The sequence below is a fragment of the Dermacentor albipictus genome, chromosome 6 (genome assembly GCF_038994185.2).
Source record: "Dermacentor albipictus isolate Rhodes 1998 colony chromosome 6, USDA_Dalb.pri_finalv2, whole genome shotgun sequence".
Classification (NCBI taxonomy): Eukaryota; Metazoa; Arthropoda; class Arachnida; order Ixodida; family Ixodidae; genus Dermacentor; species Dermacentor albipictus.
In genome coordinates, this window is record NC_091826.1 from 8346817 (window position 1) to 8374446 (window position 27630).

At 43.3% G+C, this 27630-nt stretch overlaps 1 protein-coding gene across 3 annotated transcripts in view; it reads right to left on the bottom strand.

Moving 5' to 3' along the window:
• LanA (laminin subunit alpha) overlaps window positions 1-27630 on the bottom strand; it is a 155238-nt gene that overhangs the window by 84830 nt on the left and 42778 nt on the right. For all 3 annotated transcript variants that reach the window (XM_065424809.2, XM_065424811.2, XM_065424810.2), the window contains 9 exons: window positions 26392-26550; window positions 20046-20302; window positions 18201-18324; window positions 17630-17781; window positions 9994-10221; window positions 9214-9432; window positions 7446-7676; window positions 3161-3328; window positions 2245-2448 (listed from right to left, as the gene is read on the bottom strand). In XM_065424809.2, the coding sequence (XP_065280881.2) occupies window positions 2245-2448; window positions 3161-3328; window positions 7446-7676; window positions 9214-9432; window positions 9994-10221; window positions 17630-17781; window positions 18201-18324; window positions 20046-20302; window positions 26392-26550 (1742 nt within the window). The remainder of the gene's footprint in view (window positions 1-2244; window positions 2449-3160; window positions 3329-7445; window positions 7677-9213; window positions 9433-9993; window positions 10222-17629; window positions 17782-18200; window positions 18325-20045; window positions 20303-26391; window positions 26551-27630) is intronic.

A 27630-nucleotide genomic window follows, 5' to 3' on the forward strand; every position in this document is an offset into this window, starting at 1 on the left:
TAAATCCCCGGCTACAGTTCGTAAATTAGCATATCAGACTTTTGTTCACCCACAGTTAGAATTTGCGTCATCAGTATGGTCACCACATCAAAATTATTTAGTTCATATGCTAGAAAAAATTCAGAACAGGGCATCGCGCTTCATCACAAGTAACTACGACAGAACTTGCAGCGTGACCAAGATCAAAGCAGATATTTCGCTCCAGCCACTTGAAACTCGTCGCACGATAAGTCTTCTTTGCCTTTTCCATAGATACGTCCATGGTAATCGAGCTCATGTGTTGCCGCTTGAAGTACCAGCGCGCACGTCACGTCGCCTTAACAATAGACATAGTTTCATGCGCATATTCGGTAATACACTGTCATTTAACGCATCAGCACTGCCACGTGTCATAACCGTATGGAACAGCCTTCCTGATAACATTGCGAGCATAAGAGATCGTGACGCTTTTCGCGAAGAATTGCTGAATTTCCTGTAGAAACATTGTATAACGATGTTATTGACCTGCTTTCCTTCGCTGTTTTTCACACTTGTATTTTTATATTTTTGTGAGCATGAGTATATTACTGTGTTTACGCTCTCTAAAGCTTAGCCTAGACAAACATTTATTGAACTTCGCTTTACTTATCTTGTGAATGCATGTATAGATATTTATATTCTCTACTCCTGTACTGCTTTACTTATCTTGTGAAAGCCTGTATTGATGTTTATATTATTTACTCCTGTTGAAACACTTACTTTGTGTCCCCCCTTACCCAATGCCCTTAAATGGGCCTGTAAGGTATTTTAAATAAATAAATAAATAAATTTAAATGATTAATCAACAAACCACCTAAAGGTGTAATTACCTACTCTATTAATGACCAAGGTGTCAACAGAAAGTTGTAGGGTATGTTGAGAAAAACATGAATTGCGTATTTCATATAAGTTTACTGATTGGTCTAGTTGGAGTTGAAACATCTTCTGTGAAAGCGTGAAATGCTTGATAGAAAGACAGCAACACAAATACATGAGGCTGAGGACCTGCAATTGCAACTTAGTGCTCGACCTCAGGTTTTTGTGTTCCTGTCTCGCTGTCAAATGTTTAATGTATCACACTTTCATGCAAGACATTTCTGATAAGGTAACTTTTGTGCAGTGCCTGCTTAAGGTCGGAATGTTAGATTGGATAGAGCGTCTGGAAATGCTTCGAGGAGTCATTTTCTTCATTTAAGGAGCTCACTTTTGGGGCTCCAATATAACTTAAAAACTGGTAAAAGTTTTTTATGACAGGCACTTGGATTAGGTGATCTCTGATTAAGCCCTACAACCTTCTCACTCCGATCGAAGTCAAGGGATGATAAAGTAAACATTCTTATTAGAATCATCTGAATACTTGTTTTGACACAAATGATAATCACATGTAAATATAATGTGTAGCCACATACAGTTTATTCTATTCATGTGGACTGTTCCATAATGCATGTAGACCATACAATAGGTAACCTGCTGCCGACAGTTCTGAGTGGAAAAAAAATAGTAAGCACTCTGTCATTTCCTACTTAAATCCAAATACCATTGGCAGGTCTCATACAACACCACTGGCCTGTCAAACTTTTGTGTAACTACAGCTTTTTTTTTTTCTTAGTTTTCCCTTCAGGCATCAAAAATTTTGCTAGTATAAATAATTGTGAAGCCATGTCTTTATAAAGACCTTACTGATACAGTAGCTATAATCTGTTTATTAATAATATTTTTAGGTTTGTGCATTATCCTCTTGTTTCTCGCAATCAGACGTGGCATGTCCATGTTGTACTCTATTGTATATTTTTTTGTTGTGAGTAATCTGCATTTATTGGAGTGTCTTGCATCCTGTATTCACAAGCTCACACTTGAGCTTTTAGCTTCCTAGGTTTTACAAGGAGCAACAAGGTTTACAAATTGGTTTAGTGCCTAGGCCCTGAAACCATGTACATATCTTTCTTATTTAGATTTAATAAAGACCTTTTATCACTCACTCACTTATCAGCAGAGCATTGCATGCGAGGCATTGCATGCAAAGCATTTATCTATTAGGGGGCGCTAACAACATAAAATTAATAAAGTAAAACTCACATGTGCCACCCAACATGAATGCTGCTTTCACCACCAACCTTAAATCTATACGCTTGCAAAGCACCAACTTCGTAGCCATAAATTTGTAATGTCCAATATGATTTCATCATATCTACACAAACAACAGTGAAAACTGTGATGTGCACCCACCAGCCAGACTGACTTCTGGTCGGGCACTTCAAAGGTGAGCGTGAAGTTGTCTATAAGGGGGAAGGCAGTGGTGCCTGTCAGGGGGTTCAGAAGCACAGCCCGGCAGCCTGAAGTCCACGGGCAGTGCTCCAGGGGCAGTTTGGTGTCACGCTGGTGACCCCCACTCTCCAGGATGGTCGTCAGCTCAAAGGCAGGGTGGTCAGGCTGCACACAATTGCAGCGCACTTTTGATGTGAAAGCACCTTAGGCCACTGCAGATGCCCAATGGCAAACAAGAAAGAGAGAGACAGAAAGCTGCACCAGTCCTGTACAATTCAAAATTTGTGAAGCCCAACACAATGCACACAAACCAACACAATATTAAATGAGCATGCGCTTCTTACGAACTGCCTCTTTGCACACATATAGCTATCACTGCTTCATGCTCCATGTCCTAGGCCAGCAAGACAAAGATCATTCTGTGCAGAGCAATGATGAAAGTGCTGTGTGCTCACTGAGCTTTGAGAAACCATATGGCAAGTCCTCAGCATGAAGTAAATGACATTCATGATCATTGAAAAGCCAACAATCACGTAGGTATGTGGAAACATCGGATGGGATAACAAGCCATTCCAGAAGCAGTAACATGTGCTTCTGGTTGTGAAGAGTGTCTTTAGCTATGCCAAAAGGCCCACAAATGAAAGAAAGTTGTATAAGTCAGGGACTCCAGTGCAAAAGCCTCTGCAGGTATGCAAACTTAGATTGCAGAATAGTCAACTCTAAATGCCTGTATAAACTACAAACTCCATGCACACACAAAAGTCAAAAGCTTTCTTCTCTATATTTCTTGCCCTCTACTACATATCTTCAGCAATGCACACTATGAATTCCTGAAACTGAACACAGAGAGCTAGTGCTGCAATAAATGTACACTTGCCTGGAAGTAGTGTGCAACTAGCACATAAGGTCCCGGTTCTGGCACAGTGTCATTAAGGGTGACCATTGGATTGCGGTGGTCAAGAAGAACCAGGCTAGTTCCATTGTCTTTGAGGGTCGTTGGAAGGTCAGTTGCCACCATGGCATCCTCTGCACTCTCGAATTCAACCTGCCCAAAAGATACAAAACCAGGGGAAACATCACTACTTGGAAGATAGCAAGAACTGTAGAGAAATTGGGAAGCGCTGCTCTCGTGACTATGCACAGAGTAAAATTCATAAATATTCCAACCTTAGAGACAGCAGGGCAGTTTTGAATGTCTTCCCATCTTTTATGGGCAATAGAGCCAAGCATCTTGTGTGCAGTAAAACCCACTGCCTTCTTTGCAAGAACAGTTCTTGGTGTACTTTCTTTGCTTGTTCACTTTAAGCAACAGCACAGTTTCGGTAGCGAGCATTACCCAGGTGAAATCACTGTTCAGCATCATAATGTAATTGCTTTGTTATTAAAGTGATGCACAGTATAAATTATGAAAGACCTACACGACCTCATACTTTCCTTTCACCTTATCCACATTTTTAGGTTTCTTTGCAAAATGAGAAAAGAAAACTGACCACCAGAAGCGTAAGACAGCGGACATCAGGAACTATAATATGGATAGAATTGAACAGGCTCTCAGGAACGGAGGAAGCCTAAAAACAGTGAAGAAGAAACTAGGAATAGGCAAGAATCAGATGTGTGTGTTGAGAGACAAAGCCGGCAATATTGTTACTAATATGGATGAGATAGTTCAAGTGGCTGAGGAGTTCTACAGAGATTTATATAGTACCAGTAGCACCCACGACGATCATAGAAGAGAGAATAGCCTAGAGGAATTCGAAATCCCGCAGGTAATGCCAGAAGAAGTAAAGAAAGCCTTAGGAGCTATGCAAAGGGGGAAGGCAGCTGGGGAGGATCAGGTAACAGCAGATTTGTTGAAGGATGGTGGTCAGATTGTTCTAGAGAAACTGGCCACCCTGTATACGCAATGCCTCATAACCTCGAGCGTACCGGAATCTTGGAAGAACGCTAACATAATCCTAATCCATAAGAAAGGGGATGCCAAAGACTTGAAAAATTATAGACCGATCAGCTTACTGTCCGTTGCCTACAAAGTATTTACTAAGGTAATCGCAAATAGAATCAGGAACACCTTAGACTTCTGTCAACCAAAGGACCAGGCAGGATTCCGTAAAGGCTACTCAACAATAGACCATATTCACACTATCAATCAGGTGATAGAAAAATGTGCAGAATATAACCAACCCTTATATATAGCTTTCATTGATTACGAGAAAGCGTTTGATTCAGTTGAAACCTCAGCAGTCATGGAGGCATTACGAAATCAGGGTGTAGATGAGCCATATGTAAAAATACTGGAAGATATCTATAGCGGCTCGACAGCCACCGTAGTCCTCCACAAAGAAAGCAACAAAATCCCAATAAAGAAAGGCGTCAGACAGGGAGATACGATCTCTCCAATGCTATTCACCGCATGTTTACAGGAGGTATTCAGAGACCTGAAGTGGGAAGAATGGGGGATAAAAGTTGATGGAGAATACCTTAGCAACTTGCGATTCGCTGATGATATTGCCTTGCTTAGTAACTCAGGAGACCAATTGCAATGCATGCTCACTGACCTGGAGAGGCAAAGCAGAAGGGTGGGTCTGAAAATTAATCTGCAGAAAACTAAAGTAATGTTTAACAGTCTCGGAAGAGAACAGCAGTTTACGATAGGTAGCGAGGCACTGGAAGAGGTAAGGGAATACATCTACTTAGGGCAGGTAGTGACCACGGATCCGGATCATGAGACTGAAATAACCAGAAGAATAAGAATGGGCTGGGTGCGTTTGGCAGGCATTCTCAAATCATGAACAGCACGTTGCCACTATCCCTCAAAAGGAAAGTGTATAACAGCTGTGTGTTACCAGTACTCACATATGGGGCAGAAACCTAGAGGCTTACGAAAAGGGTTCTGCTGAAATTGAGGACGACGCAACGAGCTATGGAAAGAAGAATGATAGGTGTAACGTTAAGGGATAAGAAAAGAGCAGATTGGGTGAGGGAACAAACGCAAGTTAATGACATCTTAGTTGAAATCAAGAAAAAGAAATGGGCATGGGCAGGACATGTAATGAGGAGGGAAGATAACCGATGGTCATTAAGGGTTATGGACTGGATTCCAAGGGAAGGGAAGCGTAGCAGGGGGCGGCAGAAAGTTAGGTGGACGGATGACATTAAGACGTTTGCAGGGACAACATGGCCACAATTAGTACATGACCGGGGTAGTTGGAGAAGTATGGGAGAGGCCTTTGCCCTGCAGTGGGCGTAACTAGGCTTATGATGATGATGATGATGATGATGATGATGTAACATTTTTTTTTTTAAATAAGACCAGGGTGATGCTACATAATAGGTAATTTTAACTTTTAACTTCATGAGATTGCACAAATGTGATGACAATAAGTGTTTTTAAAAACCAGCTCATCATTGCCACCTCGAACAACAGCACCTTACTGCCCTCAAAACTTGCACGACTTTACCAAGTATGGCCACTGCTTTGATCACAACTATTTGACGTGATTGACAATATGAAGTGATGACTATGTGGAGGACACTGAGTAGGTGATTGTAGACACGTATGTTATACTGTTGGTGGCGGAGCATCCATGACGTACTGGGGCAAGCCGAACTGCAAGTTCTACTTTGCACTTATAGTCACGGTTGCCATTTAGATCTTTCAGGATTACACAAACCAGCACTGTTTGTGATAATAAAATTACTCTATTATCAGATGCGGTCAACATGCACGCACATTTTTTTATGCTTTTGAGCAGTGTCGACTTACAAAGCTAATCAAAATAACAAAAGTCGGCTGTGTTAGCCCCTTGAAGGGACACTAAAGGCAAGTATTAGGTCAAGCTATAGTGATAGATTAGTGCTCGAGAATCTCTAAGGCATCAATATTATCGCGAACAGAGCCTTAATAACTGAGAAATTGACGTAAATACAGGACATGATTAGAGACTCCCCTGGGACATTCAAGTACTTGCCAAATGACGAAAGCACTCCTTAGTTAAATTCTGCCACTAGTACTCAACCACTCGTTGCAAAAAACATCCTTGTATTGTATTATAAGATGAAATAAAAGGCTACTTGTCTAGTTCTATTTCATATTTAGAAAAAAGAACACATTGAAAGGACCTTCGACAATGACAGTTGAAAGGTTTCATTTTCACATGACTCCGTGACGCCCACGCTTTTGCATTTCAGTAGTTTCGTTATTGCGTAGTGTTGTGCTGGTTTTGCTGGCTTGCGAAACTCGCACAAACTGCAACTAGCAGAGAATTCAAATTCCATGTGATGTCACAGGATGCCCGAAAGGTCAACGCCATCTGACGAAAAAGCAGCTGCAGTGGCGAATCCACCGCTCTGTCTTGGCTCGGTGCCATCGTCTGTCGCGTGCCGTTTTACTCACTGACAGCAGCAAAGGCTGGTGATGGCGTATGCAATGTCACCACTCCCCTGGTTGGGCGGCGGAAGATTTGAATTCCGAAAAAGGTATTTAGAACCTCCAGATGCAATTTTCTTGTAAACTAAGTATTTTTTTGGCACAAAATAAGCGTCGCGAGGTTTATGGAATGGTATTTAAACAGCCCACATCGACTTAGCATTTGCCTTTATTATCCCTTTAGCGTTTTATTGTTCTGATGAAAAGTGGGCTCTTTTTATTTTTTAATGGCATATTTATAAGCTGCTATTTTTCTAAAACACTTTTAGAGCATTCTCGACCAACTTACCTTATACTTTACCCGTGTGAGCCTCATTCTAGCTCTCCATTAAGCAATATATATATATTTGTCAATGCCGTAAACTGTATAGTAGGAAACGAGGGAAATGCTTTATTTTGTTTTAAGTGCTGCTAAAGTGCTGCCATCTATGTGGTATAACACAAAAACCGAATAAACACGGCCTTCAAACACTGAATACGTGCTGCCATCTATGTAGTAAAACACCAAGAGCACAATAAATGCTGCTTTCGAGCGCTGACACTGTGCAGCCATCTATGCTGTAAAAGAAAGACTAAGTAGACATGCTCCATTTGTCCGAATCGCTTTGAAAATGTGAATATTGCCATAAACAAGCTTTGCTTCGGACCAGCTAAGTTGACCAGCATCACGTCAACAAGCTAGGCTCATCTTAAATGATGAACCCTACTTGAGGGGAGAAAATCAGCACATGCATACCTTTGCAGCAGGAGAGAAGGCAGGGAAAGGCAGTCCCTGGCATTCTCCCTCACGCAAGACACACTCCCTGCCGGGAAGCAAATAGTCTGTGTGCCACTGGAGCGCTGGCACAGCCACTATTCTCTCCACGGCCAGTTCCGTGTTGGAGTCTTCGCCAAGGTCGACGGTTATGCGCACTGGATCATCCTTCAGCCCAAACTCCAGCACGCGATTCAGGTGATCAACAACAACCTGAATGTGAATGGCACAGCTTCAATGTAGTAACCTCTTGCTCTTATAGTCACATCGAACATATAGAATCAATCATCAGACAGTAATGTACAAGCTAACCATTTTAGAATGTGTAATGATTACAAGAGTATTTCCTGCTCAAGTACATGCATATGAGAGTTCTTCAATCATGCCAATTTCAAAAATCTATCTTGAACTTCGTTTATCAATATGGGGAGGGGTGGAAGTAATTGACTTATACGAGTGCGTATGTGCGACCAGTGAGTGACAAATGAAATTTCAGTTTGATGCATTAGCTGCTAAAAAGAATGTGCTTCAAATGGCATACACAGGCTGAAAACCAGGTACCCCACATACAGTTACGGTAGTTTCATATATCTTTGAATGATGAATCTCTAGAACTTGTCAACAAACCCAATGTGTGGTCAAATGGTTGCGTGTGTCGCATTTTAAATAGAAGGCTGTCTCCATTCCCTCTTGGCATTTTCTTCCAACATTATAACAATCTGATGATGAGTCAGGTTAATGTTTGAGCTTGAGGTTTCCTGTTTTATAAGAAAGCTGAAGGCGAAATTTTTTACAAGGTATACTTACATTCCTAGCTTTATAATAAAATATTGTGCAGAGACCTATCTTCTCATTTGACCTATGTGTTTAACCTTTCTTTACAAAGTGGGCTTTTCCCATCTGAATGGAAAACAACAGTTGTAGTCCCTGTGTAAAACAAGGATCACCAGCCTTGAGGCTGGTGATCCTTGTGACGTGAAATAATTCCGGCCTGTTTCTCCTTTTTCAGGGTTTTCAAAGATTTATGAAATGGTAATACATTGATGATTGTATGTGTATGTTAAAGGCGAGATTGCTGTTCTGTGTTAATATTTTACTATGTTCATGCTATTGTGTGTACTAGTAACCTGTTGCCAAGGCTTCACAGCTGTTAGCAGGCACTGAAATAAACAGTAAACAACTGGGGAAAAGAAGGATGCTGAATAAAAATGATACGTTTAATTCATTTTAGCTACAATGCAATTATAGGCTTACTGAAGTTTTTTCTTTAACACGGTGCATGGGAGAGTGGCATTTTTAGCAAGTTTTGTTGTCCATAGGTGCCGCAACATAACACCAATTGCTTTTTCTTTTGTCTGTCTGGGCTGTAAAACATGGGTGCTATGAAGTTTTGCACATTATATGACTAGAAAAGAAAATTCTGCATGCAACTTGGGTGGCACCGGAATATCAGCCCAAATTACCAATAATCAATGTTTTAATACTGGATATGCAGTAATTTAAGTGACAGTGACAGTGTATCGATAGTGTCTGACGATCAAACCTTTCATAGTTCTGAAGTGCACAAATGGCAATGAACACAAGAAGAGTTCACTAACCACATATAAAGCTTCAGACATCAAAAACACAAAACTGGTGCAAGAGTCTAGAGTATGTCTTTCAAGACTTTCAGGACAAGACACTAGATAAGAATTGATTCATTCTCTGAGAAGAAAAGAAGCAACTGCCTGGAGAGGCAGCAGGCACATACCTGTCGACAGACCATGTTGTACTTGCACTGATGCAGATTAACTTTGCCAGTGGCCAAGGCATCGGAGTTTGAGAGGCTTACATCCGCTGGCAGGGAGCCATTGCTATCAAGCGAGTGGTAGAAGAGCAGGAACACATATCGTCCTGGTGAGGGAGCTTTCAGTTCCAAGGTCATGGTGTGCTCTTCTGTAAAATGTGCCATTGGGCCACTGCGAAGTTCCTGAAAGAAGAGAGGTAGCCTTACTTTTCACTGTGTGAGATTTAATATGTACTAACTTTTTAATAACTTTCTTACTCTTTGCTTTCTTAAATTACTTCAAGCCCTCATGTTCTCAATTTTAAAATTGTAAAATTTAATCGATGCAACCCAACAAATTTAGTCCCAGTTTAGAGGCATAGTGCAGTTCAGCTTGCCTGTCTCAAACTTACTAGAGGTCACACACAGATAGCAAATTATGGAACTGCCATTACCATCATCACTGTCATTCTAGCATTAAATGTCATCCAGAACATGCACTGCTGTAGCAAATGACATGTTTTATGTTACAACATCTCTGCTGCCATTCTGCTAGTGCAGCTGATAATAAGAGCAGCAGGAGAAATGTTCTTGCGCGGGAGCTTTTCCCACATCTACTTCTACCAGTAAAACAAACTGGCATGCATTGAAAATGTTACCTCCACAATGATAAGCTATGAGGGCCAGACAGGTAGCACATGGCACAATCTGTTGTGCTCAATGCGTTAAGAGCTGTCAAAGCTATCGAAAAGTCTGACAACTCACATCCAAGATGTCCTGGTCATCCAGAAGCTTGATGGGGTTCTGTTGTCCGTTTTCTTCAACGTAACCAGCCTGAGCTGCTGAAACAGGCACTGCTCCATCAGGGAGTGCTGGGTAGCGCAGCTGGAGGCATGCCACTTCGGTTGCCTGCCCTCGGAGGCAAGGCTGCTTGACTTTCTCTTGAAGCAGCGTGGCTTCATAGAAGGCTTCTGGCAGAAGCACAATGTAGTCCTGTCCAAAAGAAAAGTTTCCCCATTGTTTTATGTGATGGTAGTGTGCATGATATATTGAAACACCATTATGTACGCCTTTTCACTAAAACCTAACAGCCAGCCATTCACTGTCGACAATGAGCAGCTCCCTCTCTCTCTCTCTTGTTGGCAATGAACACTCCTCTCTCTCTCTCTCTCTCTCTCTCTCTCTCTCTCTCTCTCTCTCTCTCTCTCTCCTTGCAATATGGTGTAGATGCATGTTGCTGCAATTGACATCATTTCATTTCCTCACCTAGAATGACTTCATCAGACCTGTGCATGTACACAACCATGTCACAACCATGTAGGAGTGAAACACGAAGCAGGAAAACAAACTGGGAGGCACAGTTCTCTTTCCACATATGCTAGTGTGTGCAACCCTGATGCCATTCATAGGAAGACATTCAGTCATGGTGCCACAGTGCATTTAGCACCCAAAATAATGCAACAAAATTTTGAGCAGTAAAAGCAAGAACTATTTTGCTTTGTTTCTTCTCATTCACATTTCATTGTCGCATGATAGCACAGCACTGTGTTTTCTTACTGCTTGTGACTATATGTAGCTCTTCACTGCAATGTGACCCTAAACTTAGCAAAACTAAGGTAATGTGAGCCAGTTAAAAAGACAAAAAAGATTTACAAATATGCAAGAAATTATGAAAATAAGTTCATTCGGCTCATATTTTTCATGTCTCAACATGTACCAAGATGTTTGAGGCCGAGTTCTGTTGTACAAAAGAAAAGCGACTCATTTATGGAGAATGCCCATTCTGTTTTCATTTCTCATATGAACAGTACAATCAGCATTAAAGGCTTGCAAATTCTTATTTGCAGTTATCCAAAAGTACTTGGATATCTTCAGAAAGCTTGCGTCGACTCGAGGGATACTCTGTAAACACGTCACCAATGAGCACTGAACACTGAAAAGGTAGGTGACGGATATGGGGGCACACCCAATACATCTCGGAAGATGAGAGTACTGCACTGCGGCAGAAGCATTCTTCCGGACATGCCTGCACAATTCGCGCTGTAAAACCACATACGTCAGTATAATTCAACTGAAGTGAACTGAATTGAATTGATTTTTCATGAACGCTTGAGAGGTGGCATAGATTAAAGGCAATAGCACCTGACAGACATCTCTGTACCTGCATACAACAGTGAAGCATGTGCAACCTTCCTACTTGGAAAACTTTTTCTGGTACACATTTCTCTTCTCAAGACTAAAGTAAGGAACAAGACACAAACAGTTACATAGCTAGGTGCACAATCTTGCATAATATAGTACCGAACAGTGCACCAGAACAGCTCCTGATCAGAGAGAGAGAGAGAGGTATTTATTATGATAGAAAAGCTGAGAGGTCAGCCTGAATCAATGTTGTGAGCTGCTACTCTGCGTTGGGGGAAGGGGAAAGGGTGTGGAAAGAATAGAGAAGACTGATTATGAGGATGAAGATGGTGGTGGGAATCTTGCACGCTCCAAGACTCTTCAAAGTCTCTTGTCCAGTCCGCTCTCATACAAAAATTTGTTGAGAGCCTTCAGACTACCAGGCTGATGACGAGGATCAGGCGAAGGTCCCTATAGAATCTTTTCAGTTAATGGTCCAACGGCAAATTTTGACAAGATGTCTGTCAGCGATTTTCTCTGTACATCAAATCGTGGGCAGATGCACAAGAGGTGTTCTATCATCTCAGGAATACCGCATTCCTCACAATTCGGGCTGTCCGCCCGGCTGATGAGATGCAGGTAGTACCGCGTGAAGGCCACACCTAATCGTAATCTGTGCAGCAAGCTTGCATTGCACCTTTTCATGTTTGGTGGTATCTGTACTTTCATCTCTGGGTCGAGTTCGTGAAGGTGGCGATGACGATGACCTAGCGAGGCCCAATATACTGCAATATTATCACGCACAAGTTTGTACACTAGGGCATTAGCGTCTGGTCATGAAAATGGGATGGACACTGGCGTGGCATTAAGATGGGCCATCTTTGCTTCCACGTCAGCGAGCTCATTTCCATGTGAGCCATAGTGTCCCAGAATTCACTGAAACCTTATGCAATGGCCAGGTCTTAGGGCGACATCGTGTGATTTGATCACTTGAAGTGCTGGCTTGAAATTGCAAAATATAGTCCAAGTCTGATGCGGCTCCACCGATATATAACGAATTGCCCCCCGAATGGCAACAATCTCTGTGGCCGTTGAGGTAGTTTGGTGGTCAAGATGGAAGCACTTACTGATCTTCATATTTGGTATTACGAGTGCTGCCGTTGAAGTGTTTGTTGACACCCGCCCGTAAGTAAAGTATGGAAGCAGCATATTCTTCCGATATATAGGTTAAAGTAAATTGTTTAAGTTCACCTGAAGGTATACATCATTTTTTCCTGACTCTAGGAATGGATAGATTAACCACAGGTCTTGACAAAGTCCGCACTGGTATGGCCGCTGCTTTTGCTGTAGTAAAGCCTGAGGGAAGGATGCTCTTGTGATGCGAAAGAGATTCTGAGAAAGCACTGTCTGGAGGTAGAGTGCGAATGGTCGATAGGGGGCGACGTTCATGGCAGGTCAATAGTCAAAGACATACCCTTAAAGGTTCGCATGAGAGATAAGCGTCTATAGGAAGTACACGTGCTTCTGCACTCACACCCTTTGTCGAAGTGCAGCGAGGCAGACAAAGACAGATTCTCAGTGCCTGAGCTTGTAAGCTCACTGGTGTACATAGGCAGGAGGGGCGAATGCTTGTAATAACTGGTAGACTGTATTGTGGGTAGCCTACGAAAAGTGATTCATATAGTTAAAGCAATGAACTCTCTGATGGGCCCCACTTCATGCCTCTATATATTTAAGCATGTGTATGAAGCTGCTTAATTTGGACTGGAGCATCAACACTTGCTTAGACCAGGACAAGGTTCGGTCAACCATCACTCCTAGATATCTGTGGTGCGTTAAGTATGGTATAGCTGCACCGTTAATCGTAATCTGGTAACTGTGCATCGCCTTGTGGGTAAATGCAAAGGCCACACACTTCGCAGATGCCAATTGTAGACCTCGCTGCTGCAAATACTTCGAGGTGACCGAAACTGCATGTTGTAGTGTGTCACGGTGCGGCATTATTCAATTCAGCAAAGCGCCAATCAACAGGCACCAAAGGGTCATAGTAATAGGAACCGACGAGCAAAGCGGTTATTGCCGGCCACTCGGGCAAGCGGACGAAAAGGTTTGAAAGCAGGTTTAGAGATTATTGGCGCAACCGTGACACCCCAACAGCTTTTCTTAGGAACCCCTGTCTATTCTCTGCCCTGCGTGTGCATTGAGAAGCTTACTAAGAAGGCGGGGGTGCGAATACTGAAAAATATGTGGTGTGTCTGAGCAAGTCTGTGTCCACGAAGTGCTGACAGTGTATGTGGTGTCTCTGCGCAATCCTGTGTCCACAAATTGCTGCCAGTGTATGTGTGCCGACAGCGCTGTATGGCCAGCTGCCGTAGTTTCTCCCATGTTTATGAACGGACAATGAAGGCCCGGCACGGACTCAAGGGTGTGCATATGTGGTGCAATACGACTGCGCAAACTCTATCAGCAGGGGGGAAGCACCTGTTCCCTCGTCCCTAATTAAAAAGGGTGTGGCCAAGACCTTCGGAGAAGCCAGTATGCAATTGGGTGAACTTGCACAATGTGTTGGCGGGCTAGTTGGTGCGAATCCATGAATACTTTAGTTTAGCGCAAAACGACACACACAAGAAAGACGACAGGACAAGGCGCTACTCTCAACTGACATCATTTTATTGCGTCACTCCTTTATAGACCGCAATGCGCAGTGAGCATGGTGCTCACTGCGCATGTTCCTTTGGTTTGAGCGGTCTATAAAGGAGTGACGCAATAAAATGATGTCAGTTGAGAGTAGCGCCTTGTCCTGTCGTCTTTCTTGTGTGTGTCGTTTTGCGCTAAACAAAGTATTCATGGGTGAACTTGATTGGATCGTCACCTATATCTGCCGTCTTCCAACCCAGGGCACTAGGGAAAGGAGAAGTTATTTAAGCACAGCTTTTAGACCGAGCTAGCCAGTCTAGAGACTCTAGTCTAGAAACTGAGCCTACAATCTGCTGAGAAGCATCAAGGAGCTAGTACCGTTCAGTATCGCCTGGGCCGCCTAGCCGTGTCTGGACTGCAATTTACTAGTCGGCGTAAAAGAAGAAAAACCAACGTCTGCAACAAAGCACATGGTAGGTCTCCTCAAATCAGCTCAACCTGCTGGAGGAAAGACGTAAGACCTGGACTACTGGGAAACCCAGCCCAGCAATTGCATCCACCACGAGATCGGCTAGCCAGCGTTCTTCGGGAAAGCTCTGCCGTCGACTCCACACTTTATGGACTTGCTGCAGCTGCCCGGCTATGCATATGCCATTATTTGTTTTCATTTTAACTCTGTTTAGTTAACCACTGTTAAGTGTGTTTGGTGCAGTGTTAATTTCTATGTCTATTGTTACCTGTTTGTTGTATTTCTTTTGTATTCATCATTGATCTAGATTAAGTGCATGCGTGTCAGTGTCCTTGTGTGTTTTTTTGTGCTTCTTTTATTCTTTGTGTCATTCTCAGTCAATAAACTTTTTTTTTCTGTCTTTCTCCCGACTCTGACTCCTTCGCTGTGTTTGCTTGAGTACAGAACGACCAATCGGCTTGTGTACCCCATTGACGACTTTGCGTCAATGGCGAACGGGTGAAAAAGCCGTGACACAGTGTTGCACGAAGTTGTGGCCGCGAAACACCAGAATCCCATATGCAGATATCGTCACCGTATAGGCTCATGGCTGCAGTCTTTGGCACTATATCAGCGAGTCCAGTAAAGGTTATATTGAACAGTGTAGGGCTGAGTATGCCTCCTTGAAGAATGCTACGGCTGATTTGATGACGACTGGTCTCTCCGTCTGTCGTCGTCATAAATATGGACCGGCCTGTAAGGTAGTTCATTAACCAGTGAAACATTCTACCTCCAATTCCGAGCTACTCAAGTGCGTCAAGAATGGTGCCATGCAACACATTGTCATATGCACCTGTAACGTCGCTCCTGACAAGCGTCGATGCTTCTTATCCTGTTCGATGGTTGACACCAAGTCAATCACGCTTGTCAATGAAGGATCTTCCTTTGCAAAAATCTGTCATAATGTTTGGGTAAAGGTTGTTCGAGAAACCACTCTAGCCTCGTCAGCACCATTCTCTCCATGATCTTGCCCATACAGCTTGCCAGGGCAATAGGTCTGTAGGAAGATATCGCATGAGGTGTCTTGCCAGGCTTCAGAAGCGCTAGAATACAACTGGTTTTCGATTTCTCTGGCACAGTGCCCGAGCTCCACGATGCATTGAAGAGGGAGAGGAGAGCAGTGCATGCGTCTTCCCCCAGGGAACACAGTGCGGCGTATGTGATGCCATCTGGTCCAGCCACTGATGATCTTCAAGATGAAGCCAGTGCAGCATCTAGTTCTTGCATTGCCAACATGATGTCAAGACGGTCATATGTGGACGGTGGGGCTTGTGAGTCAATTGTTTAATGTGAACCAGAAGCTACAGCCACAATAATTTTGCACTAGTCCTCTGCAACCTCCGCCTCGCTTCTACATTGTACCGCTGCCAGAGCACGGGAGGATCCTTGATCCTCCCGGGCTCTGGTAGTGGGGGGAAATTGTAAGCTGTGCATTACCTGCCATATTTTACAAAGTGGTTTGCGAGGATCAAGGGAAGTACAAAATCCTCTCCAGCGCTTGGTGCCCAGTTTGTCAAGGTGCCGACGGACATGTCGTCGAGCTCGGTGACAGATAGTACGGTCTGAGGTAGATTTCGTTCTACGGTATTTTCTGTCGGCACGGCGACGCACAGCTCGTACTTTTTCATATTCAATGTCGATGGAGCTTCTAGGTACCGATATATGTATGAATTTTGTCGCGTCATGAATAGCTGCGGTAATAACACATTCTAGATCAGGCAGTGAAGATTGGTCTGAGCAAGAATTGTCCACCAATGCTTGATAATCTTGCCGGTTAGTACAACGAATACGAGGTGGAGCAGCTTGAAGGAACCACTGCAGTTGTACATATGTAGGTATGTGGTCGCTACCATGCGTCTCCAGATCTGTGCACCAGGTTGTTGAGGGTAGAAGGCTTCTGGACACAAATGCAAGATCTAAGGAGCTGCTATATGTCATGCCTCGGGAGAAATGTAGGGGAATTGCCATTAATGGTTGCAACCTTCGTTATGCATGAAGTTTGCCAATTCTTCACCCTATCCATTCATCGTAACACTACCCCATAATGGGTGGTGGGCGCTAAAGTCTCTGATGATTATATGTGGTCCAGGGCACACTTGGACGACAGAACTTGGGTGTAGGCGATAAAATCTCTTTTTCGGCAGTATATAGCCTCCAATGATCGAAAACATGCCCTGCTTAAGTCTTGCTGTCACACAGATGTATTCATTAGAAGCATGTTCCGTTACCATATGTAGGGCGTACGCCATGTCACGATGTATGCACAAGGGAACTTTGCTTCTGTAAATGTCTTTCCATGACCAAAGTTGCAAATATCCTGATAGTCGGAAGGGAGATGGAATGTTGGACTTTCAAACAACCACAAAAGGGAACTGATCGTTGAATATGCGCTTTCTAGTCTATGCACGCCATCAGCACTGGCTGCGTTACAAATTGTGGATGCCCTAGAGGCGCTTCTCGCAGCTTTGCGGTAGCATCTCAATATGGCGCTATCAGCAAGGACTTGTTCTTTTGAAGAGTGCATGCATCAATCTGTTGTTGTGCAGTGAAACGAGTGTAGTCTGCATGGATGCCTTTCAGATTTTCGACAGCTCCTGATCAAGTCACCGAGTTCATATATGTTGCAAACTTGGGAACAAGTTCTCTAAAGCTCATGGTTTCTAAACGCTTCAAAACCATCATTGTTTCATTCCAGCCATACAACCATAAACAAATTCATGTAGCCTAAGCTGCAAGCTCTCAATGACAAGTATGTCAACAAGAAAGTGATTAACAGTGGTAGAACCAAGAATTTCACTGGAGCCAACATTTCAACAACAAGAGGACGAGGACAAGTCCCCTTGTCAAAATGTTGGTTCCAGTGACATTCCTTGTTCTACCAGTGTTCATCACTTCAAGCCTCCATCCCGCCATGAACTTCTCTCTTGTTTTGGAACAAGATAGGGAGGCAGAAGCAAAAAGCATAAGAGCAAGAAGCTTGCCCAACTTCCTCATAACCAGTGCTCAGGCATGTTAATGTAGCTCAAATATGAAGGAAGCAGAAGAGACGAGGCAATGACTTAGCAACAAAAGTGAACATGCTTCATGAAAAGGAACATGCGTAGCAATGAGTAATTTACAGATATGTCAACATACCATGAACACCGGCTTCTGTGCCTTGATGGACAGGGTCCAGCGGCCAGGGTTGAGTACAAACGGCAGTGCAGTTACACCATCAGGGCCGACGACAGCCTGGAAGCGCGGCTCCTTGCTGGGTGGCAGGATGAGAATCTCACTCTGCTTGGTCTCTGCAGATGCCACAGAAACAAGAGAGGACAAGCAAGTTTGTGCGGAAATCGTCAACGACAATTCATACGATCATGGTGCCAATGACAAGAAGCAGTGAGCTAGAAGTAGCCTTAACAGGATCCAACAACCACGGTTGACATCATTGTCTGGTGTCTATCTGTCCAAACTACTTTCTTAATATGCTCAGATTTTCTATCAGCTTGGGGAGTTGAGGTTTTTCCAAGTACAGGCAGGGAGCTATGCTTAAATTCTCTGGATACTTGCTGAAGGTTTCTGTTCACAGTAACTGAATTAGGGGAATTCAAATGTCGCTGCAGTCCAATTGATTTTTTTGTAATCCTATAAGGAACACACTCCAGAAACTGTACTGCAAAATGGTCATTGACAAATTACACACAACTGTGCACACTGCACTTACCTCCATAAGAGTCAGGAGTGAAGGTGATATTGGAGTACATATTGTCACCATTGAGGCTGACATAACGTGCAATGACCTGGTACAGTCCTGGCTTCTGGATGCGTAGATCAAGCAGGATCTCTTTCTGAAAAGAGAAGCAATGCATCTGACAACAGGCACCCGATAATAATATCTGCAAGCATTCTGCTGCAGTGTGTTTCAGCTCTGCAGAAGGCATGTGTATTCCACTTGTAAATTTGGAGAAGAATTTTCCTTTCTTGTCTTCTAGAAAGGCAAGATTGTTTGTTTGACTAGATGAGAAATGAGGCATTTTAGTGACAGAGTCAAATTAGATTTTGCCATACCACTGTGTGACTACAACCAAACAAATCTACATTTTGATTCGTGGAACATAAAAATTTCCTCCAAATAAGCTAATCGTAATTGCCACAAGACAGCTTGTTCTGTTATCGTGCTAAGAAAAAATTAAAAGCGTCTTTTATTTCACCTGCCTGCGCTCCAGGTGAAAATTATGCACACTAATTTTAATATATTATTGTCAATAATCTCAAGAAGATACTTCCAAAAAGAAAGACAGTCGTAACTTGCTTCACAATAGGTAAAAGAGGAACTTGTGAAACAACCTTTGGATGCATTTAGAAGATATCACCGTAGTCCTCCATAAAGCAAGCAACAAAATCCCAATAAAGAAAGGCGTCAGGCAGGGAGATACGATCTCTCCAATGTTATTCACAGCATGTTTACAGGAGGTATTCAGAGACCTGGATTGGGAAGAATTGGGGATAAAAGTTAATGGAGAGTACCTTAGTAACTTGCGATTCGCTGATGATATTGCCTTGCTTAGTAACTCAGGGGACCAATTACAATGCATGCTCACTGACCTGGAGAGGCAAAGCAGAAGAGTGGGTCTAAAAATGAATCTGCAGAAAACTAAAGTAATGTTTAACAGTCTCGGAAGAGAACAGCCATTTACAATAGGCAGCGAGGCACTGGAAGTCGTAAGGGAATACACCTACTTGGGGCAGGTAGTGACGGCGGATCCGGATCATGAGACGGAAATAATCAGGAGAATAAGAACGGGCTGGGGTGCGTTTGGCAGGCATTCTCAGATCATGCATGAACAGCAGGTTGCCATTATCCCTCAAGAGAAAAGTATATAATAGCTGTGTCTTACCAGTACTCACCTATGGGGCAGAAACCTGGAGGCTTACGAAAAGAGTTCTACTCAAATTGAGGACGACGCAACGAGCTATGGAAAGAAGAATGATAGGTGTAACATTAAGGGATGACATGTTAGTTGAAATCAAGAAAAAGAAATGGGCATGGGCAGGACATGTAATGAGGAGGGAAGATAACCGACGGTCATTAAGGGTTACGGACTGGATCCCAAGGGAAGGGAAGCGTAGCAGGGGGCGACAGAAAGTTAGGTGGGCGGATGAGATTAAGAAGTTTGCAGGGACGGCGTGGCCACAATTAGTACATGACCGGGGTTGTTGGAGAAATATGGGAGAGGCCTTTGCCCTACAGTGGGCGTAACCAGGCTGATGATGATGATGATGATGAGGAGGAGGATGATGATGAGAAGATATTCAACTTGGGAGAAGCTAGAATCATTTTTCATGCACATGGCAAAGAACAGAAATGGCAGCCATGTAGTAAACACCGTGGCACATGGTATTTGGCATGTGACACACAGAATTTCCATTCTTCGCCATGTATAGTTTATCCTGTGACCCGTGTGTCATAAGCCAGCTGGTGCACTCATTACACTTTATTGTAATTTTTAACACCATGTCTACCGACATAGTACAATGAAAACTTCAAGTCACCTGGATATTACCTCACCTGGATGTTAGAGAAGATGGCATAGCCACGCCATGAGAATCCTGGGAAGAGCACTTCGTCAAAGTCGAAGCGAGCATGGACGCCGCTTGGCGTGTGACCATCTTCAACCTCATACTTGTGCTGGTGCAATGTGGGGAAGTAGTGTGCCTGCAAAGGCTCTGAGCAACGACGCCCGGTAATCCGTGGACGACAAGGACACTGTCCGTTCCGCTGATCACACGTGCTGCCTACTGATCCACCCACATCACAGCCACAGTCTGAAAAGCATGCATGCGAACAGTGAGGCCACTGCTCAACTAACTGCCAGTGCAAGGCTACTCATCAAGGTGTTTTCAACAGCGCCACAGCCAGTTTGCTTAGCTGAGTCAAAACCCAATTCTCACATAAAAAAGGCACAATGATAACAAGCAAGAAGCCGTACTACTCATCAGTACACTATCTGTAACATGCGACTATGATTCAAACTGTGCCATGGATTGTTACCAAGGCACATGTATCAGGCTCGAACACTCTATTTGCAAAACCTAGTTTGGTATCAAAATAATGAACTCTGGCATTCTACTTTCAATGATTTAGCACCATTTGCATTGTTTTCTATATCTGTCGGTGGAACATACCAGCACAATTTGATTAATTTACTTCAACCACAATTTTGTTGCACCACTGTCTGTTGTGTATTGCATGTAGACATGATTGCAGCTGTGTCCAGCAGAACCAAGAATGGGATTGGAAACCCCTATTATATAATGCCACCCTAGCCCACCTGCTGGCCATAGGAGTGGGAATAAAAGCAGTAGAAGGTTTTTTTCTGTGTTGCAATAAGGCATTATTGCAATGCTGTGAATGCATTTCTCAATCCATGCTATTTAACACTGTCCACTGTATAAAATAAAACATTAAATAAACTCACAGCGTAAAGAAAATGCTCATGCGTATATAAGCAAGCATGCTTATTTTTTCCTCTGACCATGATGCCACACATTTGTATGCTGTGACCTTAGGCATGCAGACAGGAGGGGCAGGGGGAGGGTAACTGCCCCCCTCTGGGCTGGTAAAAAGGTGTGCAAATTAACTACTATCAAAATTCGTGAAGTAAGCTGCCCTACAAAATTTATTTTTCCAACCAACACACTGGTTACTTGACTACCTTTCCACTACAGGTGGTTCAGTGGGTCTTGCAGCGGCACGATGAGCACATGGTTTAAGCTTGTCTGCACTGTCTTTCAGATTGCCGCCTGCACCAAATCCAGATGTCTTCAGGAATGTGCTACCTCTGCGCATGATCCCTTTGGCCCATCCTTCGAAACGTTACTCAGGACCGCCATATCGGGGGATGTGATACAAACATCGCATCATCGTTGCATTGAAGCACCGGACCTGCGTGGCTTGACCTTTGGCGAGCCCTTCTGCGCATGGAGCACTACCACAGCGTCACCTGGTCGTTTACACTGCACTATAAAGCCGAGGACGGACGCTATGCTCTTCAGTGGGTCTTGCAGCGGCACGATGAGCACATGGTTTAAGCTTGTCTGCACTGTCTTTCAGATTGCCGCCTGCACCAAATCCAGATGTCTTCAGGAATGTGCTACCTCTGCGCATGATCCCTTTGGCCCATCCTTCGAAACGTTACTCAGGACCGCCATATCGGGGGATGTGATACAAACATCGCATCATCGTTGCATTGAAGCACCGGACCTGCGTGGCTTGACCTTTGGCGAGCCCTTCTGCGCATGGAGCACTACCACAGCGTCACCTGGTCGTTTACACTGCACTATAAAGCCGAGGACGGACGCTATGCTCTTCAGTGGGTCTTGCAGCGGCACGATGAGCACATGGTTTAAGCTTGTCTGCACTGTCTTTCAGGTATGCCCGAAGTACAATTTTCCTTGTTATAGAAGCGATGATCGATGTGTAGTGCTGCTGCCTGGCCCACTGATGAGAGCGTTTTCTATTTTTTCTGTCCGTAGAATGTTGTTGATGTTATCTGGTGACGTCGAGACCAATCCTGGTCCCGATAAGTTACAGGAAACGCTATTGCAATTGCTCGCAGGGCAGGAAAAAATTCGTTCCGAAATATCTTCTTGGACAGCCAAGTTTTCTTCCATTGAAGAAAGGCTAAACAGGCTTGAGACGTCAGTACTGCCAGTCGCGGAAGTGATTCCGCAAGTTCAGGAACTTGAAAAAACTGTCGCTCATCTTAAAAACGTGGTATTTAAGCTGGAAAGTCGGTCTGACGATCTTGAAAACAGGTCCCGCCGAAATAACCTTGTTGTCTATGGATTACCTGAACCCCATTCTGAGCCCTCCGGGCAACTACTTGACGCATTCACGAACTTGATATCTGATAAACTTGGTGTTCAGTGTGCAGACATTGAACGTTGGCACAGGCTTGGGGTGCGTAGAGGTGATAAACCACGTCCTGCTATTTTCAAATTTTTGGACTACAGGTCAAAGATTGCAATATTAAAGAATGCCCGAAAGCTTAAAGGTACAGATATATATATAAATGAGGACTTCTCTGAACGGGTTCGAAAGATACGCAAAGCTCTTTGGAGGCTTTCTGTAAATCAAAGGAAAAATGCATCTACCGTTCGTCTGCAGTATGATTCCTTGCTGACAGACAATGTACGCTATGTGCTGAATGAATCAGGTGATTCAATGATTAAAACCAAAAAGCAAACCTCTGCAGTACATGAAACTTGACTGCATTCCGATGCTAATTTCTCGCTGGTAAACGTTAATGCCCGCAGTCTTCTTAACAAAATTCAAGACTTTCACCATCTCGTGGCATTTTATCATCCTTCTGTGATTTGCGTGACTGAAACGTGGCTTGGTGAACACATCTTAGATACTGAAATTTTACCACCAGGTTACAGCGTCCTCAGGAAAGATAGAAGTGACCGGCGCGGTGGCGGTGTGGCACTCTTCGTAAACCCAGACATTGAGTTTACAGCATTGCCTGACGTTCCTAACTGCGAATCAGTATGGTGCAAAATAAGGCTTTGTGGATTCACTTTGGCTGTAGGAGCTGTTTATCGACCCCCTGACACAGATCTCAGTGTCTTTTCCGATCTTACCGATTATATAACCAAACATAAACTTAACTGTTGTAAAATGTTACTTGCTGGTGATTTCAACACCCCTGGCATAGATTGGCCAACGCTATCTGCTGGTGGCCGTCACAAAGCCATTTGTGATTACTTGATTAACATGTCTATTTCTTTCGATCTGACGCAAATTGTGAATTCCGCAACCCGAGAAAGCTCAATTTTAGATCTTGTTTTCATAAATGAGCAACTTAGACAAAATGGTTATGATAGTACCATCGTTGAAGGCCTCTCGGACCATAAAGGGGTCATTGTTTATTTGAATTTAGCAACTATGCCTAAGCGCCCCTCACATCAGACAGTATTGAACTTTGAACGTGCTGATGACAACTCCATAACTGAGTTGCTCGCATGCTCTTTTGATGAATTTTCGAGTTGCGTAAACCATTCCTCTGTTAACGTGTTAGTGAACCGTTTTTACTCAATTGTCAATCAATGTATAACTGATTACATTCCAACCAAGTGTATAAAGCGCAATCCCAAGCACCCTTGGTACACACGTGAAATTATACACCTAATTCGTCGCATCAGGCGTCTGCGCAAACAACCCTATGCAAACAATCCAATGAAAGCTTCAGTATTGACCACACTTAAAAACAACTTAAAATCTGCTATGTCAAATGCGAAAAGTTTCTATTTTAATAGCACCTTGTCATACTTCATTAAAAACAAGCCATCAAAGTTCTGGCGAACCGTCAGTCCACCAAGTGAGAGCTCTCCTTCATTCATAATTGCTAATCAACCATGCTCAGATAATCTTAGCATTACTGAAGCTTTCAATAATTACTTTAAATCAGTGTTCACCTGTGATGATGGACGCACCCCCACGTTTTGCACTACTCTTTCGTCATCACCTTTTCCTAGTATGGCAATCACTTCAGCTGGTGTACACAATCTTATACTCAAGATCGATACTATGAAAAGTACTGGGCCAGATAATATTCCAGATATGTTTTTACGGCGATATTCTGAATGGAGCTCTCGGTACTTATCCCTAATTTTTTCGAAATCTGTAGAATCATCCACTGTTCCAATACTCTGGAAATGTGCTAAAGTTGTTCCAATTCACAAAGACGGTAATAAGCAGGAAATATCTAACTACAGACCTATTTCTTTAATATCAACATCTTGTAAACTATTGGAACACATTATTCATAAATATATCATTGAGTACTTATCTGAACATAATCTTCTTTCGCATGCTCAGCATGGCTTCCGTTCCGGATTCTCCACGGTAACACAACTTCTAGAATTCTCCCATGATATTGCATCCACACTTAACCTTAGAGGACAACTTGATGCCATTTTTATTGATTACAGTAAAGCTTTTGACGCAGTGTGCCATAAAAAGCTTCTCATTAAACTCAAGGCAATAATTCATGATTATAAATTACTAGGTTGGATACAGGACTACCTAAGTACAAGAACTCAGTTTGTTGCATTTAACAATGTTCACTCATCTCGTGTCAATGTTACATCCGGTGTACCACAGGGGTCTGTCTTGGGTCCTTTGCTGTTTGTAGTCTATGTAAATGATGTCGTTAAAGTAACCGCGGGCACTTCTGTCAAAATAAGACTATATGCTGATGACTGCGTCCTTTATTCTAGTATAAGTAGTAATCATGATCAGTTAGAGCTGAATGAAGTCTTCACCCGTTTTTGCGAATGGAGCAGAACATGGCAAATGTCACTTAATTTTAAGAAAACCGTATCAATGACTTTTTCGAATAAAAAACAACCATTACAATTTACATATTTTAATGAAGCGCACAAGCTTGCAAGCGTCCACACGTTTAAATACCTTGGTGTTACTTTCTCCCCTGATCTAAAATGGCATGCTCACATTAACTGTATAACCAACAAGGCGTTGAGAAAACTGGGTTATCTTAAAAGAACCTTACGAGATGCAACTAAAGAATGTAAATTAACGGCATACAGATCACTAATAAGGCCTCTACTTGAATACGCGTCGGTAGTGTGGTCGCCACATCATTCCAAAGACATAGACATGCTTGAGTCTATTCAGAAAAAGGCCATAAGGTTTATATATAATCGTTATGACCGCCATTTCTCACCGACATCGCATGCTAGCAAGCTACTACTAAAGCCACTGGCCCATAGACGTACTTGTGACCGTGTTGTTCTGCTACATAAAATTGCTCATGGGAAAACTTATGTCAATGCACCTATTGTTTTCACTAACCCTTCTTCTCGGCCCACCAGAAGAAGTCATCATCTTAACATTGTTCCTTTGAATGCAACGATTGATTGTTTTAGGTTTTCCTTTTTTCCGCATACAATTGTGATTTGGAATGGCCTTGAGGGGTCCTTGCGCGAGTTACCAAGTGATGTATTTGCCAACCTATTACCTAATCATGTTCATTAATCAACTAGCTATTCCTGATATTGTTTTTTTTCGATTGTTTGTTTTCTTTTTGCCACTCAAATGTATTCTTCAACTGATTGACATATGTATGCACTCACTCCTGCAATATCTTGCTATGCAAGATGGCAGTATATGTAAATAAATAAATAAATAAATAAATACAGGTGTGATGCACCTGGCGGAAAGTGCCGAGAGCTTGTAGCTACGATCAACTTCAATGCGCCTTATTGTATTTTTTTTTTAATTCTGAGGAAGGCGCTTGTGCCACGGCACCAGCAGATGGTCTGTGGTGGTTATGGATTTAGCGGGTTTGTTTGACAACAGCCGTAGTGTCAAGACAAGGTGATGATGCTCACACTTTATCGTTGCCTTTGACCACATGCGACAGGACCTGAACTGAATAATGTTTATTGTCAAGTGCAAAAGTAATAAGCAGTAGGTGTAGGGACGAGTAGGTGTTGTGTGTATGCCACTTGTTTTGCCTTGTTTGCCCAAACCTCCATAATTGCAATTTATTTTCACTACAGGTTGTGGAAGCGTTGTACGGCGACTGAGTGTGACTAAAACTGAGCTTGCCTTTCGCTTTAGCCACAGGTACAGCGTACCCCATAAGTTATGCATGCACTGTTTGTGTAAAATATCATTATATGTGGCAGAATTTTATTTCAAGTCACTCCACATCAAAACATACTACTGTGCTCGCACTATTACAGACGAGTATGTTATTCATGAATGCCATCCTTGCACATAAATAGTGACACAAGGAGCAACCCTCAAGGTCTCCTGCAAAAGGTAGCTGTAATGTTTCCTTATGAGCAAAGATGGTACAAGACAATACAAAGTGCTAACCTACCTTGGCATCCTAGCAGGTTGTCCTCCTGCAGCATAAAAGTACCATCCAGGCAAGTTGTGCACTGCCGCTGTCCTACATTGGGCTTGCACAGGCACTGACCACTCTGTCCATCACATACTCCAAGGCCACCGACAGTGCCAGGAATGTGACACTCGCACTCTGCAACAAAACATCAGTGCTCTCAGCAGCACTTCTGGCCTCCACTCCTTAGAAGCTATTGTTGATTGCTCATATAAAAGACTCTGGATTTCAAAGAGACACGTTTATTGAGATTACGCCGCCATAAGTGTCTTGCTTCGGGGCTGCGAGGCCTAGTCTGCTTGATGAGAGGCCCGGGAGTGGGTCATTGAGAAGGGATTGTGCCACAGTGTGGTGGTGCCACCTAGAGGTTGGTCATGTAACATCCTCCTGTGGTTGAAATTTGGTGTTATAGACTATGAAGTCAATGAACCTCTTTGGCAGAGTGGCGACCCGCCTTGGACGCACTGGAGTTGATGCTGGGTCTGCCTGCTGTTGCAACTTGCACATTCTCGTAAGCGGTGTTGTCACCTTAGTTGCTTGCTCCATGCAATCTCTGGCCTCGGGTGGTTCGGGTGTTTCAGGCTGTTGACTGTGGCTGTTGACTGTGGACTAATGGGTGCATTACCACAAAGGCACAGTTGAAGAACTTCCCAAATGTGCACTCTGTTGCGTCTTAGAGTGCTGTCGCCTACTTGCACCTTGTATGATCGAATACCACACTGTTTCATCAGTGTACCTCTTGATTATGTTCCATCAGCATGGGCAGAGACTGTGACATTTTGTCATTTTCTCAACGAGTGTATATCTTTGCATGCTTGTCATGGTGGAGTGTCATGGCACATTTCTTAAAATCCAAGAGAGACTTTGCATTTATAACCTTTGGTTCCAGCAATGCGGCTGTCGCGGGAAAAAAGTGTTCGCATTCTTCTACCAAAGAGGAGTGGCACAGGACTGGCATTGATATGTTGCTGGGAAGTGTTGTGGTGGTTGAGAAATGCAAGTTGCATGTCACTGTCACTCTCCTCAGCCTTCTTGAGAAGCATTTTGACAGTCTTCACTGCTGATTCAGCCATGCCGTTTGATCTTGGGTATCCTGCACTTGATGTCGAGTGTTCAAAGTTCCACTCTGTGGCAAAGTTACTGAAAGCTTCACAGGAAAACTGAGGGCCATTGTCCATGACAAGAACTACTGGCACACTGTGTCTTGCAAAATGTTCC